At 42.7% G+C, this 20,330-nt stretch overlaps 1 protein-coding gene across 4 annotated transcripts in view; it reads left to right on the forward strand.

Annotated features, from left to right (window-relative positions):
• NMI (N-myc and STAT interactor) overlaps nt 1-20,330 on the forward strand; it is a 382,827-nt gene that overhangs the window by 166,425 nt on the left and 196,072 nt on the right. Inside the window, exons 1-6 of one of the 4 annotated variants that reach the window (XM_085645598.1) lie at nt 1,498-1,716; nt 1,810-1,943; nt 3,428-3,640; nt 4,109-4,183; nt 4,275-4,433; nt 15,153-15,269. In XM_085645598.1, coding sequence (XP_085501724.1) covers nt 4,124-4,183; nt 4,275-4,433; nt 15,153-15,269 — 336 coding nt within the window. In that variant the 5' untranslated portion in view covers nt 1,498-1,716; nt 1,810-1,943; nt 3,428-3,640; nt 4,109-4,123. Of the gene's footprint in view, nt 1-1,497; nt 1,717-1,809; nt 1,944-3,427; nt 3,641-4,108; nt 4,184-4,274; nt 4,434-15,152; nt 15,270-20,330 lie in introns of those variants that run through there. The other 3 variants (XM_085645601.1, XM_085645600.1, XM_085645599.1) reach the window with 3 other exon arrangements.

The following is a 20,330-nucleotide window of genomic DNA, read 5'->3' on the forward strand; positions in this document are numbered from 1 at the left end:
TGTTAACTGTGAATTTTAGGTCATCCCAAATGGATGCGATGGCTGAGTGTACCCCTGCTTAGTCTGGAGCTACATTGTTGGTTTGATTTTAAGTAATTTTGTTCTGTAAATTTTAAAGTTGAGTAAACCCTGCTCTTTCAAAGCTAGTTACAGGGACTTTTTGAGTAAGTTTTTCGCTACTTCCCCTACTCAGGCTGTGTGAAGGTATCTTTAAAGTTTTGGGGAGTTGTCTGATCTAAAGGTGCCCCTAATGGACTGCTCCTGATGATCATGTAGTGATCTTTTTCTGAGCAGCGGGTATCCAAAGTATTTAGTTTTTAAATATTGCTTATGTCTCATTCTATGGTGGTTGGGTAATGTGTTGGGGCAGTGTTGTCTATGTTTTACTTTAAGGTAATTTTCTATCTTTCTAATTATTGATACCAAATCCATGGTGATTTTGTCATAGAAGTTTTGCGATTGTGTTTCGGCACTCTAGTTTGCAGAATTCTGCTAGAATGTTGTGACGTTCCATAGAAGGGCATTTGGCTTTAGTAATGTGTGTGGAGCAGTGTTGTCTTTTGTGGTACTGATGGCTCTTCTGTAGGCTCTGTTATAGTGACATGTGATTTATAAAACATCCCCCCCCACAAAGGGTCACTTCAAATGTAGTGGTTGCAGCGTCTGTCATTTAACAACTGATACCAAAAAGTTTGCGCATGCTAACATAGATGTTACCTTGACTAATTGTTCCAATTGCAACACTCCAAATGTAATATCTGCCCGTGTAACTTGCTCTATGTTGAGCAAACCACGCAAAAAATCTGAATCAGAATCTGTCAGCAAAGGAGCCGTGTACGATGCAAAACACCTAATGCTCCATTGGTTGAACATTTCACCTCTCACGACCATTCTGAAGACGACCTACGATGGCAAGTAGTCAATGTGATTGAACAGCCCCCCAGGAACTCCAGCATCACTGGCATCCTCAACAGAGAGGAGCTTAAATGGGACTTACGCACGGACAGCCTCCACACAGGCCTAAATCGCATGGAAGACTGGACCAATCTTCTATAATAAGGACATTGATCGACCTGATCCTTTGCGTAACTTGAGCGCGGTCATGTACAATCCTGTGGTTGCCCTTCTGATCATTGGTTGCCTTAAATGCCTGTACTGTTTTAACCATGCACTCACAGACATTGCTGTGTTCCTGTACAATACAATTAGCTTAGCTGGTGATTCATACTGTTATATTCAATTATGACTCTGAACGGAATTCTACTAATGCGAATTCTATACTAGACCTACTTTTGTCTGTTTTATTATTTTACTCACCAGAGCATCCTTCTTGACCATAATACGTACCATGTATTATGTATTGGGTAATTCCTTTTTACTGCAATAATCACCGCTTCTACCCACAATTACCCCCACGCCCTCCCGCGTGACCTCATTTTCTCTTTTCACTTCTATAGTTTCTGCTAATACAGAGCCAGCACATGTCTCTCCCAACAGGGCGTACACTGCTCTCATTCCACCCACGGGTGGGTGTTCCAGCGCTTATTCCTTCGCGCATGTGTAGACCTGAGCCGCGTTACCCTTATGAGCCACCGTCCTACCCCAATAGCGCTCCAGCCTGACCGGATTACACCGGAACCCGCCATCGAGCACGGTCTCCTGTGGCTCGCTATCTGGCACCTCGCCTTCCCCGTTTTTTACCAGCCGATAACATAGGTAAGCGCACTGCCAAAGACAACCACCCAGTTGGGGTGAGTTTTTCCTTCCCATTCCCGCCCTTACCTCTGTACTCATCTTTTCACCCTGCAGGCTCTGGACTTTACACTGGTTATACTAAGACCGAACCCCATTGGTGGGAACCCCTTTGGGTCCGCGCTGTGTCCCTCCACCCCTGGAGGTCACCTTCTGGATATTATCAAGCCCTGGATCTTACAACACCTCCGGTAAGCTCCCACGCACTTGGGTCCTCCCAACCCGCTCTTTATATTCCCCCCCTGCCCCCCTCATTAACCTTAATCCCTCCTTTCCATCCCTCTGTTTAGGCCGCCTGGTCTCCCATCACTTCCCCTCTATTGCCAATCCGTATCCTCACGCATTCGTGCGAGTACACAGGTTCCATCTTTCCAGGTTGCATCAAAGTAAGCCCATTCCGCTTCCTTTAGCGCGTTGTCACTTTATTAGTATCGGCTGTGTTCTCTCAACCTTGAGTTACCGGCACTTCAAGCCAACACTAGGACTGCCAGGATAGTTTCCACTGGCGTATATTGACCTTGACCCGTCTGCTACCGATCGGGCCTCACCAGGCAACCTTTGCGCTGCACACCCTGATCACTTATTTTACTTGCATCTTCACCTTGGCTTACGGGGGCACGACTTAATTGGTTGCATATGATACCTCCTCTGACTGCGGTGCATCCTACCGGTTCACTCACAGCATTACTACACTGGGGCCCCAACATGTGGTTATCCTCCTTGTGAATACTAAATTAAGCGTTTTCTAGCTCGTCTTTCAAATGTGTGACTATACCTCCAAATAACTTTAACTCTTCCCTCTTGTTTTCTCCACCCCCTTCTCCACTCTACCTCTCCCTACTTATCCAGGCAACTTCCCTGGCACTTGCTTTATTGCTCAGTCCTGATGATGATCCTATAACCCTGTTGGGGATCGAAACGTCGTCGACACCTGCTTCTTAAACTCTAAACTATAAATTAAGAATTTTGTGGAGTACAAGATGTTTTTGTGATTGTGACTTCTGTTAATTTGTATTCTCACTAAAATATCACTTTAAGTCACTTGCCTGCGGTAAGGAAATAGGCTGATTTCCCAATACCATGTCCGTCCTGCTCACTGTCATTGTCTTGATTTAATTGTGTGTTAATAAATTTCAAAATCGTCCATTCAGACACTGATAGATACAATCTTGATTGAAATATTGTGGCTATTTATATTGATTCACTGTGTAAGGGACCGCTGTCTCTTAATAATAGATATTAGTATGGTATACGTGTTTGTGTGTGTGTATAGTATGTGTTTAGATGTGTGGTCTGATTGTCACCTTGCCACAGTAGATGCTATTACTAATCCTGCTGTTGCAATTAATGCCCTTGAAAGGGTGACTGTATTACAAAATAGTGAATTAAGATAATTCTAGTCATTCTGATTTCTAAAAGGGGGTTAAAAACTGTGTGTGGGTGGAGAGTGTCACATGAGTCTGGAATAGAAATGTAGGGGTCAAGTTTCTTACCTGCCTTAAATTTGGATTCCCTGAACAGGTAGGCCACATAACATTATGGAAAGGATACATCCATTGATGGGGGAAAGACTGACATGGGAATCACTCATGACTCCAGGAAGAGACTATGACGTATAAATCCTGGAGAAATTCTCCATCACTGTCTCCTGTCACCCTACCCTCTTTGTCTTCAGGGCCCCTATGGTGCACTCCTCCACCACACATACCTGCCTTCTCCACTCCACTGAGGATGTATGGAAAAAGACCATGCAATGATCAGCAGCAAAGGCATTTACAAGGTCTGCCACCTCAGTGAAGTTCATCGTCTTCTTGAATGGAACTGACTGCATTCTGATGGCTAGAGCTGTACTACATCCCCCTGAAAGACACATGGCCCGAAGGAAAAGGTAGAGCCTTGGGTGTGTGCTGGATTAAAGTCTTTGCTGGAATAATTTGAGGCAGCTTAGTGTTGTTTTCTTATATGTTTCCATTCTGAGTTTTCTATTGTGGAAGCAAAGATCTACCGCTGCTGCTAAGATCTCAGCTTATAGATGTGATCAGTTATCTGGTTTTACAATTACTAGTAGTGACTTTAGCATTGTCATTTCTGTTGTTAAAACCACACTTAAGGCGGTGGAGACTACTATTACTTGTTGGAGACTTGCAACCGGAATTGGTGAATACTATGAAGTTGGAAATCCCAGCGCATAGATTTTGGGGTGAATTAGGCCCTAACCTTTACTGCAAACAATACTATTTTTTGGAGGTTGATACCTATTACCTTTTGTAGTAGCTTTACAGAATGGAGGGGATACCAATTTTTTTAGTTTGATTTCATCAAATCTGTGTATGTAACAAATGTTTTTACACTTTAGATCGAGCTGTGCTGAATGTTAAAAATGAGCGTGGAGGAGCTACAACAACTGCAAGAAGAAGTAAAACACTGGCAGGTGATCTACATTTGTTTCTCTTCAATAAAATGTACAAATTGAGATTTATTTTACACATTCATTTTGCTTTTTAACTTTTTCATGCTCCAAGAATGAAGTAAACGATGCTGAGAATGAGAGAGACCAAATCCTTCTAAAGAAACTAGATGCAGATCACTCGAAAAAATTGGCACAGGATCTGGTGACCAAGCTTATGGAAGAGGAAAAGGAGATTAGTGAGAAAATAGCTAAGAGAAAAGCAGAATATGAGGTAATAAAAAAAGAAAGACCAAGGGCTATGTTACTTTTCTTTTTGTCTGATCAGAATAACTAATATTAACATGTATGTCAATTAACTTAATTTCCTTAGTAGAGAAAAATGTAATCCCAAGGTTGCTATTTCCCAGCGCTGTTGCACAGGAGGCCTTTCCATCTCTTATTCTGTGCCAGTGGAAATTAATAGAGATGAAGGTGACAGAAAGGGAGTTTTTAATTGATGTGGCCCTATTCTCTCCTGCTGGTCGTTAAGTTTGTTCTACTACTCATTTGAACATTAGAAGTAGGCTGGCATATTTTTCCTGATGGTAGTGTTTGCTTCGAGTAAATTATTTTCATTCGTTTTTTTCCCTTGATGTTTTTGCCTCCATGTGGTTTTACATCCCCAAGTTACCTTAAAATGTAAGTAATATTGTCTACCACCGTGTGCATCATAACTCCAAATGTTGCATTCAGTTGACCTACAAAAAAGGTGATGTTCTTGATCACTGGGTTAGTTTTGGCAATTTATTGGGGTGGTTCTAATCCTAAAATAATTCATTATGAAAACCTTTTGGATAATTCAGTATCTCAATCAGCCTTTGTAGCGTGCATCACATTGACATTTACTGCTCCAAGATTATGTCTCAACTATTTCAATCTTTTGGTATAATTGAAAAAATGGTGGTCTTCGTCACTTCAATGGTTTAGTCGGAAGCCTACTGTTGGGATTTGAGTTGCATATACAGTCTGCCTTGGATATGTGTATCTTGTCTGCAGGAACCCTGTTGGGGGAGATTTACTCACCAAAACTAAGGTGTCGTTTTGAGGCGAGAGAAAAAAAGAGATACTTTTAGTACACCTGTTAGACCAGTCATGCTTAGAATGGCCTTCCCACTTACTTTTTGCTTTTTACCTCCTTTTTTTGCTGTATAATTTTGTTGGCCTTAGGAATCTGAGCCCTTTACCACTGCTTACTAGTGCTATAGTGTATGTGCTTCTTCCCTAAACATGTGTGAAATTGGTGTATACTTGATTGGTATATTTAATTTACCTGTAAGTCCCTTGTAGATTGGTATACCATATACCCAGGGCCTCTATGTTAAATGGTACTAGTGGGCTTGCAGCACTGATTGTGCCACCCACAGAAGTAACCTTTCAAAACCTGCCTCAGGACTGCCACTGCAGTGCCTGTGTGTGCAGATTACTGACATTTCGGCTTGGCATTTAAAACACAGGAAGACTAGGTGTGTCCGAGTACCAATCTACATACATCTGTGTTCTGATGGCCCTCCCTGGGCAAGAAAGAAGGAAGGATCTCACACGTGCCCTGTCCCCACACAAGGGGCTTATTTACCCCTCATAGGTAGCCTGGCAGATGGGCTGGATTGAAAGGATACTTGTGCACTTCAAAGACCACTCTTTGAAGTCACCCCCACTTAAAAGGCACTTTTGGGTATAAGTACTGGGTTTCTGACCCCCTCAAATCAGCCACTACTGTACTTGTAACTGAAGCTGTACCAGAAGAACTACTGTGCTGCTGGTTTTTGCCCTGCTGCTCTCTGACTTTGCTGAAGGAGAGCTGGACTCTGACTTGTCTCCCAGCTTGCTCCAAGGGCTTGTTGGCTTGCCTTGTGTTGCTTGAGACACCGTCGTATCAAAGTCTCTATCCTTGCTCCTGTGCCTAGTTAACTGGAAGTGGATCCAGATACTTGCAACATGGACATCAACACATCTCCTGTCTGCGTGTGGGGGAACTGGCTCATCGACCAGGTTGTGGAAGTAAAACCGGTACTTTGCTATCGGAACCAACGCAGCGCCTTGAGAAACAGACGCATCGGAACTGTGCATCACTGCCACAGCAGCTCAGCGATATTGGAGTTTCGCTAAGCATCCCTTGACTGCTTGGAAAAACCCGGCGCGTTGCTCTACGGAACCAATGCATCTCCGCCCGGCGTCTTGCCTTCGGAACTGACGTTTCACTATCACTGTGTGGAAAAGAATTTACGCATCCTCAGCCTGCGGGATCGACACATCTCACGACGTATCTTGCAGTTGCGATCAGGAAAGGTACTTTGCTCACTGGGGCCTGGGTGGGTACTGTAGCCGGCCATCTTTCCATTGAAGTCGGCCCAGACTTTGACTTTATCTCGGTCCAGCACGACCTAAAGTAACCCCTAAAGCGATATTTGCTTCTAAGTGCTTTTTTTCACTTAGTGTTTTAAAATTCATATCTCAACTTCTGGAAAATTCGAAAATTCAATTACACATTGACTCTTTAGACACACCTGACTGCTCTGTGCCAAGCTACCGGAGGCTTAGCACAAACTATCTTTTAGTTTGTACTTTGCTTACCTGAGTAGAGTGGTGGTTCCTGCCTGGCCTGGGTGTATACCTCAGTCAACCAGGAATCTCATTTCTTACAACACCTTTCTGTACTTTCATATTGTGGCTAAGGAGACACTCTATAATGGGTCAGTGCATGAGCATTAGAATGCAATCCTGTCCCAAATACTTCTTTGAAAAATGCAGTATCTCAATGTGAGGCCTATGTTGTTCCAGAGCTGGATTCCCATGATATACATTGTCTGTGCTGCCCTATTTATTTTGCCTCATTCTGCCCTGGCATATTAGTGAATCCCGATTTGATCTCAGCTTTGTGACAGGAACATTGTGTAAAGGCAGATTTGGGAGATATTATGGCCTCTGTTCCACACAGCCTCATGTAGAACTAAACTGGGAGCTGGAAGTAGCGGAAGCCAAAACTTCATGCGCAAGCCCCACACTGCCCCAAGAGACAACTGCAGGAAGGTCCATTGAACAATTGCATCAATTGCTCCCTAAGTGGTTTTGTGGAAGTTCTTGGCCAAGAACATTTCGGAAACATTGATGCCAGGTTATGAATTTTACAGTACAGTCATTCAAATGGTTGGGTACAAATCAGTGGGTTGTCCTTTCAGTTTTGAATCGAAACTAATGAAATATTCAAATACAGCAGAGTCTGCCACAATCATTTTGTTGAATATCCGTAGCCGCATAACCATGCATCTGTTTGACAAAGATGTGCTTTCGATATGAAATGCTTGGTGCTACACAAGCAAATGTATTCCTTTCACAGGTGAAGCACTGTTGATGAGCTGTGCCTCACTACAAATAATGCAAAAACAAGAAGGCGAAGGATGGAATGCTTGAATTAATCTCAGCCACTGGCATTTGCTTGGGCGACATCCCAATCCACCATTTATTGTTTCACTAAAAATAATGGCACTCAAAACTGATATGTCAGGAAAAATAACTTTTTGGTGTTCAGTGTTCAAGATAGGTTACTGTTTAGGTTCCTAGATAAAACTTCCAGGACAGTTTCAATTTACACAATGCACCTGTAAGAAATGCATGCACTGGCATTACATGCTTCACTTTGCCCAGTTATGTAAATAATACATTATCAAAATGTTTAAGCTCACATCGGCATGATGGTTTGCTGCTCTTTATGTAAGGAACATAATGCTAGGCTCCTTGAAGTAGCCAGTTTATGAATGTAATTTTACATTCGGGGCAGACACTTTTTGTAAACTGTCCATATATGTCTCAAAATGTAAAGCAGACATTCATGCCACGTGCCTATTTTCTCTTGCCCTCTGTCTACGGTACACATTCCCTTCCCTTCTAAACATACACCCATTCCTGATACCTCAGCTGGTCAGCATCAGCCTAATTATTCTTGATTTTGAAGCTACATAACCTCCGACTTAGCAAACTCACCGAGACCTAGGCTGTGCTTTTGCAGTTGGGACCAAGCATCATGCATTCTGGTGTCTAGGCCTTACCTAAGAGTCCAGGTGCTGGCTTAGGTACAGAAGGACAGATAGCAATCTTCCTGCTGCTATGCTATCTAATACACAATTGTGCACCAGACCAGTACCATTTCTTATCCTCTCCACCTCTCACAGTTACAGCTAGGAGCTGCTTGTGATGCATAAATGTGAACATGCCTGTATGGATTGTAAAGGCTTCTGTAACTAAAAAAAACACTTTTTACAGTGATTCAGCATGGCATGGACATTTGCAACATGAAACCAAGTCTCCTGTGTATTTACTTGATGCTGCTGTTCAGCCCCACTGCACCACTTAAACATATATGGTTATTTTATCTAGCTAGATGACACCCTTTGGAGTAGTGGCTGACAGCAGCCATTGTTTGGCTTGCAAAAATCAAACTTCATGCATCCTACACCTCCGAGAGTTTGCTTATGTGCCCGGCTGGCTAGGCCTGCCTTGACCTTGTGTATGAACAACGGATAACTTGTCGGACCTTTAGCATATAGAGACGCCAGAACAGAAGAGATGTTATCAACTATCTTAGATTTAGAAGAATACTAGCTGCCTGGTTCTAGATCTTCTAAAGTTTTTGTTTATGAGCTGTGGCCAGGCTAAGCTTTATTCTGCTATGGCAGTCGAATCTGGAGATAGTTGAAGAGCTGTTAGGTCCCATCCAGTGGTCTAACAGAAGTAACATGATGACTTTGTTCCTCATGCAGAGCAGGAAATGGATTCCTATGACCACTGCGCCTGTTCTTGACTTCTGAAGATTGTACCTTCTTTGAACAGTAGTACCAGGATTCTCACATATTGAACTGACTTCTGAAGTGGGACAAGTGCTCATTTTCTTTCTTCTAGATTCTAAGCAAATCTAGCCTTGTTCCCAAAGAAGAAATTGCTCCATTCCTAACATGTGTTTGAGGCCCTGGTTTGTCTTTGTAATAAAATGAGCTGAATAATATGTCCAAGCATGGTATTATCTACTGACAAGTTGAGGATTGCTGGTTGTTTTTCATCCAGGACTGAGAGGGGCTTCCTGAAGAATTATTAAGTATGATTAGGAATATGTGCTGTCAGCGCCTGGATACCCTCACGATTGATTAACTGCGCTCTACAAATTATAATTGATTGATTGATGGATTCCATTCCATTTGCAGATCCTTGTACTATGCTGTGTGCTTCCCAGTAAACCTGTTGTTGTTTTTTTTTGCCTTTTTCCATAATCTCAATTGGGAAAAGCAGTTTAAAGATATACCATGAACAGAGTCGTGTTTGGGACCAATTACGTTTTTTTCAAAATGGAAGTCGATCACTGCATGTTTAACTTGATGTGGAACAAAGCAGTGTCTGAATGGAGAATTGCTAAGGTTTGTGTTGTCAACTACAAAAGGGTTATGGGTGATAAGGAGAGCAAAGCTTCTCTATTTTTGTCAGTCCTCCTCTTTGAATTATTTGATTAAAAACTGTGAGTTGATGGATCAAGGTGTTTCTCTTGGTGACCTGGAATACCTTGCTTGATAGGTTCTACTTTGTTCTTTCCATTAGTGCCAGGAGAGGCATCTTTCCCAGGCTGAGTTGATGATTTTTTAGGCAAATGGCTTATAAACGACATATGCCTCAAGGCTCATCCCTCAGCCCTACCCTCTTAAACATATATATAACATATATATGGCCAACATCGTCGGGTGCCACGGACTCAATATCATCTCCTACGCAGACGACACCCAACTCGTCCTCTTCCTGACCAGGGACCAAACGACCATCAAAGACAAGTTCCAAAAATGCATGAAAGATGTGGCCATCTGGATGAGAAACAACTGTCTCAAACTCTACACAGACAAGACAGAAGTACTCATCTTCGGGAAAGGCAAGGACACCCTCTGGAAAGGCAAATGGTGGTCACCTGAGCTGGGCCCAAATCCCAAACCCACTGAACACACCTGCAACCGCGGCATAATCCTCGACGGCCAGTTATCCATAAAGAAGCAGGTCAACTCCGTCTCCTCCGCTTGTTCCCTCACCCTCCGAATGCTCAGGAAGCTCTTCAGATGGCTTCCACCCAGCACCAGACGAGCTCACGCAAACTCATCACGAGCAGACATGACTATGGCAACTCCCTCTACGTAAAAATCACCGCCCAACTCCGGAGGAAACTCCAGACCATCCAAAACACAGCAGCCAGACTCATCATCGACCTCTCTAGACATTCGCACATCACCACTCATGTCAGGAAACTCTGTTTGCTACCAGTCGCGAAGAGATGCCAGTTCAAGCTGCTCATCCACGCTAACAAGGCAGTACACAACAATGGTATGGCATACCTCAACTTAAGAGTGAATTATCACCAACCGATCAGACCAGGGAACTCTATTCTGGATCCCTCTACCTAGCAGCTACACCAACGCATCCACCGGGCAAATAGCAGAGCTTTCTTCTTCTCCCACCTGGTGGCTAAGACCAGGAAGTCCCTCTCCCTGCATCTCAGAGACTCACCTGTGCTCCAGCAGTTCAGGAAGGACCTCAAGACCTGGATTTTCAATGAATAAGAACTGTCAGCGTGATTCCAAAGCATGATCCGACAGCGCTTCAATACCCTCACAGGTGAAGCTGCCGCGCTCTACAAATCCTAATTGATTTATTAATGGCCCACCTAGTCCTGTAACACTAACCAGTTTTAATTTCTACATCACATAGAGAAGAAATGGTGCAGGCAAAGCCTGATCATTTTAGGAGATTCACAGTTATCGTTATCAAAGTTCAGTAGATAAAGTTCACATTAGATTCTTTTAAGGCCCTAACATTGATGACCCAAATGTACTTTGGACGCTTCTTAACAATTTAATAGAGTTTTCTGCCTCCAAGTGATTGCAGGGAATTTAATATCATTGAGATCGATTTGTTCTTCCTCTGCACATATAATAGCTATAGTAGAAAGTCATGGGGTGTATTTACACCTTTTGGTTCAATGCGTATATCCAGTATCCAAGTTCCACACCTATTGCCTTGTTTGTGTGCTGCTAATTACATTGACCCTCTCTAACCCCTTCTATAGGCAAGTCACTCCATTCCTCTGTCACATGACGTGTACAAATGATGGGGGTGGGAGTGAGTACCCAACTGTTATTGTAGATTAAAAAGATCTTATATAGCTATAGCTGTATGCTTAATGACATCAATAAAAGCATTCAAATAGAATTCTTGTTTTTTCTTCACTGTTATTCTTATTATTTAATGCTGTAATATCTTATACAAGTAGTCATAACGTTGTTGCAACTCAGCTAGCTTGTTTTAGCCCATACCACCTATTGTGCCTGGGTCTTTCTCAGGACAAAGTCAAGATAATGCTGACATAAATATCCAGTTACAAAATTTTAATAACTTTTTATGAAAAAACAACATAGCAATTCAACTTACTTTGTGATACACATGAATGGTGCACGGCAAACCTGAAGCATGCATTTGAGGAAAGGAAGTGAAGAATTTTGTGAAAGTGAAATATTAGAAATAACTTTCTATTCCCATACATAGCACTACATTGTCTACTAATGCACGTTTACTCTATCTGTTGATTATCTAACAGAATCTTACAGGGACAAACTATGCCGCTAAATGGCTAGGGATCTAGTCCCTGCAGAGACTGAATCAGAATTAAAGTTTCCTTTCGATTCCTAAGGCAAAATGACAGAATATATAAAAGACCCTTATCCCAGTGGCTCTTGTATTAAGGTTTGGACTTGGCAAAAAATAATATTTTGTACACTTAATACATATATGAAACCGTTTATTTATTCCTGTATTTCGTCTGTCTCTGTATATTAAACTGGTATTAGCCTGCCTGTCCGTTGGGAGATAAGAGTTTGTATTTTTGCTACAATTCAGAAGTTTCTTTCAAAGAAGCAGACCAGTAAGGTTACCTTACCTGTAATCTATAGTAGTCACAGCAATGAGCAGACATAAGACCCAGGGTGAATTTACACTCCGGGCTGTCTCCAGTAAAGGCGATGGAGTCATATGTAGTTGTGCTACATATGACTCCATTTTGTTGAAACACTTTTTATTGTTTTCATAGCAACAGCTCGGTACAAACCCCGCGTCCTCCACGGTCAAAGAATGTTTTACACATACAGGGCTACATATGACTCCATAGGTTCAGTACATAATGTAAATAGGAATATGGGGCCCCACCCGGATCGACATACTTATTGTTATGCTAGTCAATCAAAGTTACATGGACAGCTGTTGGAGCTTTGCATACGAATGAGTCTGGACCATTGGCATTAGCTCTCCTAGCATTGCAGGGAGCATACCATTTGTTAGTATCCATTTGATTGACATGCTATTTCGTAATGGGAATTTCTTTCTGGACTGCAATTTTAGCAAAGACCATCTCACCCTTTCAGTTCACTATAAGTGATACAATTAAAACAACATATAAGTAATATTATATGGATAGTAGTTTTAGGGTAAGTAGACAAAGGGTAAGGGATTAGGGGTTAACAGCGAAGACGTTAGGGTAAGGGTTAGGCATAAACGATTAAGGATAAGGGATTATGGATAAGTGGTTAAATATAACAGTAACCTGACAAAGCTTTGTTGGGGCTGCAGAGGAACACTTACATTAGGTTAAATGCGAACGAGACTGAAGTTTTTTAAGGCTGGTCTCAGTCCTTGTTTATCAGGCTCTACATATAGTTTCTAGCCAGTCTTTTTAAAGCTTCTCTGGAGTGCACACCGCGATGTGATAGCCATCACCTCTACTACCAAAATACAAATTATTGGTTCAGGCTGCACTCTGATGCAATGCGCTGCTTCACTCATCTACATTGCTGGAGAGGTCAATCAACCTTGGATCCTAATCGGCAAGAGCAGCAGACAGCTATGATAGGCTCTGTCTCAGGAGGGTGTCCCAGAAGAGGCGCCAACGGTTGGTAGGGCAACCGCCAGGTCAGCCTGGATGGTCAGGTGGAGAAATTTGCACCCACAGCCAACTCCGGTTCCGTTGAGGGTAGGCTTAGGTTGCACAAGAGTATTGGGGCCGATCTTGTCCCTGAAATGGTGGCCGCTTTTATTTCAAAAGTCTATGGCCGTAGTGCAATTCTAACTCGGTACTGGGACCAATCTCTGATCGCAAAATGATGGTCGCAATCCTTTCTGTAGCATGTTATACCCAAATGTGCCCACCAAACCATCTTGTAGATAACGTGCTGTTGCTAGAGGGAGCTATCCCATTATTAAGTGAGGTGGGGTCAAAGTGTTTAAGGGTGAAAGGTGGGGTCCAGAGCCTTGTAATTGGTGACAACTGCATACGTCATTGATATGAGGCTGCTTCTCCTGGTGGTGATGTGCAGTGAGGGTGTTGTCGTTGTACATCTGGTACCTCCATGTGACCCTAGGGCCTGGCTCAGCTTTCTAAGAGGCTGTCACTCTCTTTCATGTCACCCCATGGCCGCTTAGTGATAAATGGCCACATGTTCCTGGGGGCACAGGGTACAGGTGGGTCCCAGTCTACAAATAACATAGAATCCATGTGAGGTAACGGCTGCAGCCTAGGCCACCTCCCGGGGCCACCGCCTGCTGATGAGCACCAGAGGTAGATGCGGCATACAGGAAAGGATTAGTGTGCCTCTTTCTCTTCTCTTCCTCTGTGTGTCGCTGCCCAGGAACCCAGCTCAGATTTTCTGGAGGTGACCACACTCATCTGCCTCACTGCACGGCCACCCAGATGTTCGAGGCCCCTGTTCCCAGACTCACTGGAGGGATCCATTCCTGGGCACAAGCAAAGCAGTAGTGCCCAGACGGACGAAGTAAGTCCTGAAGCCAGGCAAGGCTCCCAAGATGGTGGTCGCACTTTTCCTATAATCTTGTGATCACCATCAAAGTCTGGAATATCCTAATTCTGTCCCTAGATCTTGGACACTGAGTTGAGTTGCTCCCTGACACCTAGAGAGCTTCAAGGAAGATTTTGGGCCTTATTATGATTTTGACGGTCCATAAGTTTTCCAAACTGGTTGTGGCATGGCGGCAACCAACGCTCTGGAGGGCGGACCGCCGTATTGCAACTCTGGTGGTTGATCACCATGGGTCTGCCACAGCCGCCAGGGATCCGCGATTCCTGGTGCGGCAGTCTTGAGGCTGCAATATGCTTGGAAAGTGCCGCTGCGGCACCGCCAAGCATATTGAGTTTCCTCACTGCAACCCTAACCACGGCGGTGAGCCTGCATTGGAAAGGGTGGCAGTGGGTTAACAAAGTGGCCCTACAGGGCCTCCTCTTCCCTCAGGCCCATGGGATGCATGCAGGGGGGCACATGGTGTGCCCCCCCACCTGTGTGCATGCACCCTCTTTCCTGCACGGCATGGACTGACAGTCCATGCCAGAACAGGCTTTGCTGTTCCCATTGTGGGGTCTTTTTGGAAGGCACCACTACGGGAATGCTTAAGAGCTGCACGCCAGACTACGAGGAAACTCATTATCTGGCGGGTGGCCAGCGGCCATGTTTGGCGGTGTGGTAACGGGGCAGAGGCCCACTCCCAAAACGCCAAACTCCTAATCAGGCCCATAGGCTGCAAAGTGGGGATTCTCAAAGATCGCCTGATAGATGTGTAGAAGTCTGACTCCTCCTCCCTGTTCGACTTGGCCATGCCCACTTGTATGACCTTTGAAGGGTCAAAATTTAATAAGTGTCTGGTGGTGAAATGAGGACAAAAAAGAATTTCTCATTGGAGCTGATTAGGTTGGTGCTGCTGTGCTGCTCTTTTTGTCATATAGTGCATTAATTATACAGATCTGTTTTAAGAGAATATTTAGCATTATTGATAAGGTCTACAATTGACTGTTTAAGGAGACTGTTGACTGAGGCCTACAAGAAGTCTGGTTTTGCTGATATCCATAAACAATTTTTGATTGTTTGTTTTGCAGAACAAAATAAGCAGATTGACTGAAAAATCTACTGAATTAAAGAAAGACATCACATTACTTCAACAGAACGTAAGAGATGTTAAGGCCAAGTGTAAGGAAATAGTGGACAAAGCTAAGGTACTATCTAATGTTTTTTCCATGGCAGTCATATCTCAAATTGGTTGTAATTTTGGGTTCCATAATATGTTTTAGGTCATTTCATTTCTAGAAATTGGCCAATCGGTACGGTATCACTGCTTGCTACAACCAAACAAACATGACCTTGAAATTGTAATGTCCCTTTCCAAATAAAATTGTTTTGCAAAATCGTAAATTTTGGCAGTCAATTTGCTGTGGCAACTGTCTGTATTGTATTAAGTACGGAAAGAAAATAAATCCAGAAATACCACTAATGACAACTTTTATTGGTAAAATATATTTATTTAATTTTGGCCCTATTATTTTATATCAATTAGTCCTTGCAACTGTGTACAGCAAGTCAAGAAATTTTGTAAAAAATGGGGGAAGGAATGTAATTTTATAACACATTGTCATCATGCACTTCTGTTTAAAGGCTCTTTAAGGGTAATATTTGGTTACATAGATATAATTACTGGTTTGCATTTAAATAATTTTAAGCGTGCTGTCAATACATGAATGTAAAACATAAGCAAACAAAATAATCGATAGCTATGGTTAATGTTGGCTTCCTTTATCGAAAGTCACTTTCTTTGCCTTGTTACACTGTCAATTATTTCTGTTTCTATCCCTTAAGTCAGAGATCAGCCACAAGCTCATTTCATCATTGGGTCAATAGTTATGTAATTGTATTTCTCCTTGTATCACTGTTATGGAAATGATTGTTTTAGAACCTTAAAAGCATACACCTCTTTTAGGTTAACTTAAAGTATTTTGGTGAGTAGGCCGGTGCTAGCCACTCATGGAGTGCTTGACTCTCAATCATGCCCTTCCGTTGGCTGGAATGAAGCGGAGTCGTCAGATGGTATAGTTCCTGTGTGTGGGCATGGTTTAGGTGAGCACTGATGTTGGGGGAAGGCATGGGAACAATAATGTATCCACACTATTCTACCGCCAATCTATGTGGCGATTATCTGAAGCCCAACCTGTGCTCCTTGACTCATGATCACCTACAGGTGGCGAATGGCTGACACTGGGGCAATAGACCCCTGTAAGCTGGGGTGCCCAAGGGGTGCAAGGGCCCAATGCCAGCTGTGATGAGTGTAAGGGCTGCTGTAGTGTTTAACCATAGTATTAATCTGTGTTGTGTAGGGTTTAGCATCATGTATTTCTTTTAGAATATTTTATATCTTCTATCTTGTTGGAACCTTCAGCTTTGCACTTCCAGAGCCCTCAGAATTCCCAATTCCATGCAGGAGCAGTTCATCCAGTGCATATATTTGTTCTCTTTGTGTTCTGGAACGTGCACTCCTAAATGAAATGGGATGAAAATGTACTTTGAGTACTAGAATGGAAAGAACCGTATGGATTGCATTATCTACTCACACATGGAACTGGGAATCTTGAGAGTCTTGCAGTTTAACCATCCTGTGATTAGCGCTGGATAGCTGGGGGATTGTACTGCATGCTGGCAGTTTTCATTGTCTTTATCCTGATCAATATACTTGTCAGGGTTTGCATGTGTTCCATTGACCATTTTACTATAAATAAAGAATCTTCTCCTTCTTTCCCCCTCTTGTTATCAGTAATTGACAATAATGTAGACGAAAAATCTGATTATGGTTCTATTACATATTTCAATGTTTGTGTATCATGACTTAAAACAATTGATTTGCTTTAAAAGTTTCACAATAAATTGTCCAAATGGGAGGGATTATGGAATAAAGATATTGCCTCAATGTAACTGTAATAGTGGCAGCAAGTTCCTTCCACAATGCTACCAAGTTGTACACATTTCGCCTTTGTAAAGCCTCTCACACATGCCTGGTATCAAAAGCAAGAATTCTTTAATAGCGGGTTCCTTGGGGATCCCTTGTTGCCTGGCTCTTTGATTTACAGATTATTTTTCTTAATAAACATTTTCAGGCACCAAACTAGTATGAGCTCAGAATTCCTTAACAGTACCATTTACCTTCACATGACTTAGACACATCCAACCATCCTTGATGAGAAAAGCCAGAACATTAGCAAGGGTAAAATTCTGTTCTCCACCCAAATTAAAGGGTTTTTTGAGTTGTTGGCACCAATGCAAATTAGTTAGTTTAAGGACTATGTCAAAAAGGTAAGGGAAACCTATAGATGAAAAACATGGAGAAATAGATAAGCCCTGTGTGAGGGCTGATTAGAAAGAGCTATCCTAAAGGATGTGAGAGGAGGAGTCACAATTAGCTGATAAAAGTCCTGTAAAAATGAGGGAAGGCAAGGTAAATATCTGATACCACCTTTTTTAACACAACGAGAACTTTGTTGTCTTAAAATCCCACAACTTTTCGTACCTCATACCATAAATATGAGGCATACAATGTGATTTGTAGCGTCCTCCCAGGTCTGGGTAGCCGCAAAGGACTACGGCACACATGTAGCTTAGTAATACATGTCTTTATTCGTGTGCGTGTAGCTGCAAACCCAACATTCTACACTAGCCTTCAGTGCATTCTGCTCTTTCACGTGCGTCACAGTTCTGTCATGAGTCCATCTGAAGCCAAAAAGGTTCCATCATTTCTAATTTGCAAGACACTACATCTCCAACTCTGTTAAATAAATTATATTTTTAGAACATATTTATATAGATAGACATATTCATTTAAATCTCTTCAATCAATCTTCTTGATGCTATAGTTGTTCGACCTGAACTTGTTCTGGAAAACTGGTAGGTGTCATCACCGATGTCCAGGATCTGCATCAACGGTGTAGAAGGAACAGCAGTTGCTGATGTTTCAGACCCAGACTCTCTTTCAGCTACTAGATCTGATGAACGATTGGTCAAGTGCCTGGGGTGTGAAGAGGCTTGGGTAGTAGACTCCCTATGTTGCTGAGCTGTCACCACGTGTCCCTTAGTAGACACCACTTGGAAAGGTTCTGCATCAAAAGGAGTATCATATTTTCTTTTCTGTATTTGTCATATGAGCACTGAATCTGCTCTCTTAAAGATGATGTTTTTCGCATGTCGTCTTCCATCAGCATACGCCTTCATCTTTTGTTTGTTCACCAAGTCCTTCTCATGAGTTGTCATCTTTCTTTCTCCGATTGATCCGTTGAGGTAACTTGGTGTTCATTGCTCTCCGAACATCAAAGTCACAGGACTTTCACCTGTGGGGTCGAGTGGGGTGTTGAACGATAACCGCTCAGGGTAGCATTCTAAACAGTTTTCAAATTGAGCTTCTCTAGAGTGGCACGCTGCACTGCTTTATTTAGCGTGCTCCTAAAATGCTCAACAAGTCCGTTGGCTTGTGGCCACAGAGGTGTGCTCTTTTGATGCTTTATCTTCGCATGCTCCAAGAAATCTCTGAACTCTCAACTATTGAATGGTGGGCCATTGTCTGGCTGTACCATGGCTGGAACTCCCCATGTCGCAAAGAGACCATCTAGTCTTTCAATGACTCATTCTTGAGTTGTAAAAAAAAGCCTTCAGTTAGTGGAAATCGTAAGTATAAACATAACTCAGCATGTTTATTTGCAAAGCACACGTTCACCTCGACACATATCTTGCCACTGAATAACAGATGTTTATTGTTACCCAACTCATTGGTACTCATTTTATCGACCTCAGAAGGATGTATGGCTGAGTGGACCTGCTGGTATTTGAACCTGTGATCATGAGAACAAACACAGGTCCCTACAGTGGACACATTAGTCCACTAAGTTACCAGACCCGGCATCCATAATCACCAGTAGATGATGTCCTTTGTCAAGTTAACCGAAAAAGTCAATGGCTATTCTCTTCCTTGCATACTTCAAGAGTTGACATGTTCAAGGTGCAGTGAATAGTTTTTGTAGAAAGGCAGTTGCATAAATGACAGGCCTTTAATTCCTTTTCAACCCTGTCATCAAGGTAAGGAAACCAGACTCTGTCTCTGAGAACTCATTTTGTGGCAACAATTCCACAATGCCCTTTATGGGTTACCTCAGTTATTTTCTGGCTCAGACTCTCTGGAATCCGTATTTTTAGTCTTTGTAATATAACTCCGTCCTGAGTTATGGACTTTTCATCCTTGACATTTTAGTGTTTTTGATATTCATCATGAAATGAAATTAAATGTATTTGATATAACGCACAGCTACTCAAACTAGAGTATCCTGGCGCATGACAGCGGAAAGAAACGTGAGAAAAATATACCAATTAGTTTTTAAAGAGCCAGGTTTTAAGGTTCTTCCTGAAGTATAGTAGGTCTGTGGTCCGCCTCAGAGGTTTGGGGAGGCTGTTCCACAACTTTGCGCCTAGAAAGTCGAAGGATCTGCCTCCCTTGCGGGCATGGCGCATTTTGGGCACGATTGCCAGGTTAGCATTTGTAGATCTTAGGGATCTAGATGGAATGTAGTGATTAACGCTCTTATTCAGGTAGCCAGCACCTAAGCCGTAGAAAGCTTTTAAAAAGATGATCATAGCTTTGAAGTCAATCCGTTCCTTCATGCATAGCCAATGAAGAGACTTTAAAAGGGGGGTCATACTTGACCTGGGTTTAGACCTCATGATGGCTCCGGCCGCCACGTTTTGCACCACTTGTTGGTGCTGAATACGAGATTTGGGAAGACCGAGGTACAAACTGTTGACATAGTCAAGTTTTGAAGTAACCAGAGCCTGCACCACAATCTTTCTACTGTCAAGTGGTAGCAGTGGTAGGAATTTTTTCACTGGTGAGCCGTCGTGTGTGTTGGCTCTATGACTGATGTGTAATTATATCCTTTAACTTTAACATGCCAGTATCATGGCTCGTGGCAGTGATAATCTGGGCTAAACAGCGTTTACAAAGCTGTCATTAAATTGCGGTGCTTTTACAACGCGGTTGTTACAGCGACCGCATTGTTAGTACGTGATACCTTTACATCGCAAGTCATTAGATCAACTTGCTGCAGGGGGCGCTCTAAACTAAGGAATAGTATAGTTTACTATTCCAACACCTTCCCTACAGTTGTACACGCTGGAGTTGGAATGGTAAATTATACTATTCCTAAGTCCAGCACGCCACCCCTACAGCAAGTCGATCTAATGACTTGCCATGT

Source organism: Triturus cristatus, chromosome 3_1 (genome assembly GCF_964204655.1).
Source record: "Triturus cristatus chromosome 3_1, aTriCri1.1, whole genome shotgun sequence".
In the NCBI taxonomy this organism is placed as follows: Eukaryota; Metazoa; Chordata; class Amphibia; order Caudata; family Salamandridae; genus Triturus; species Triturus cristatus.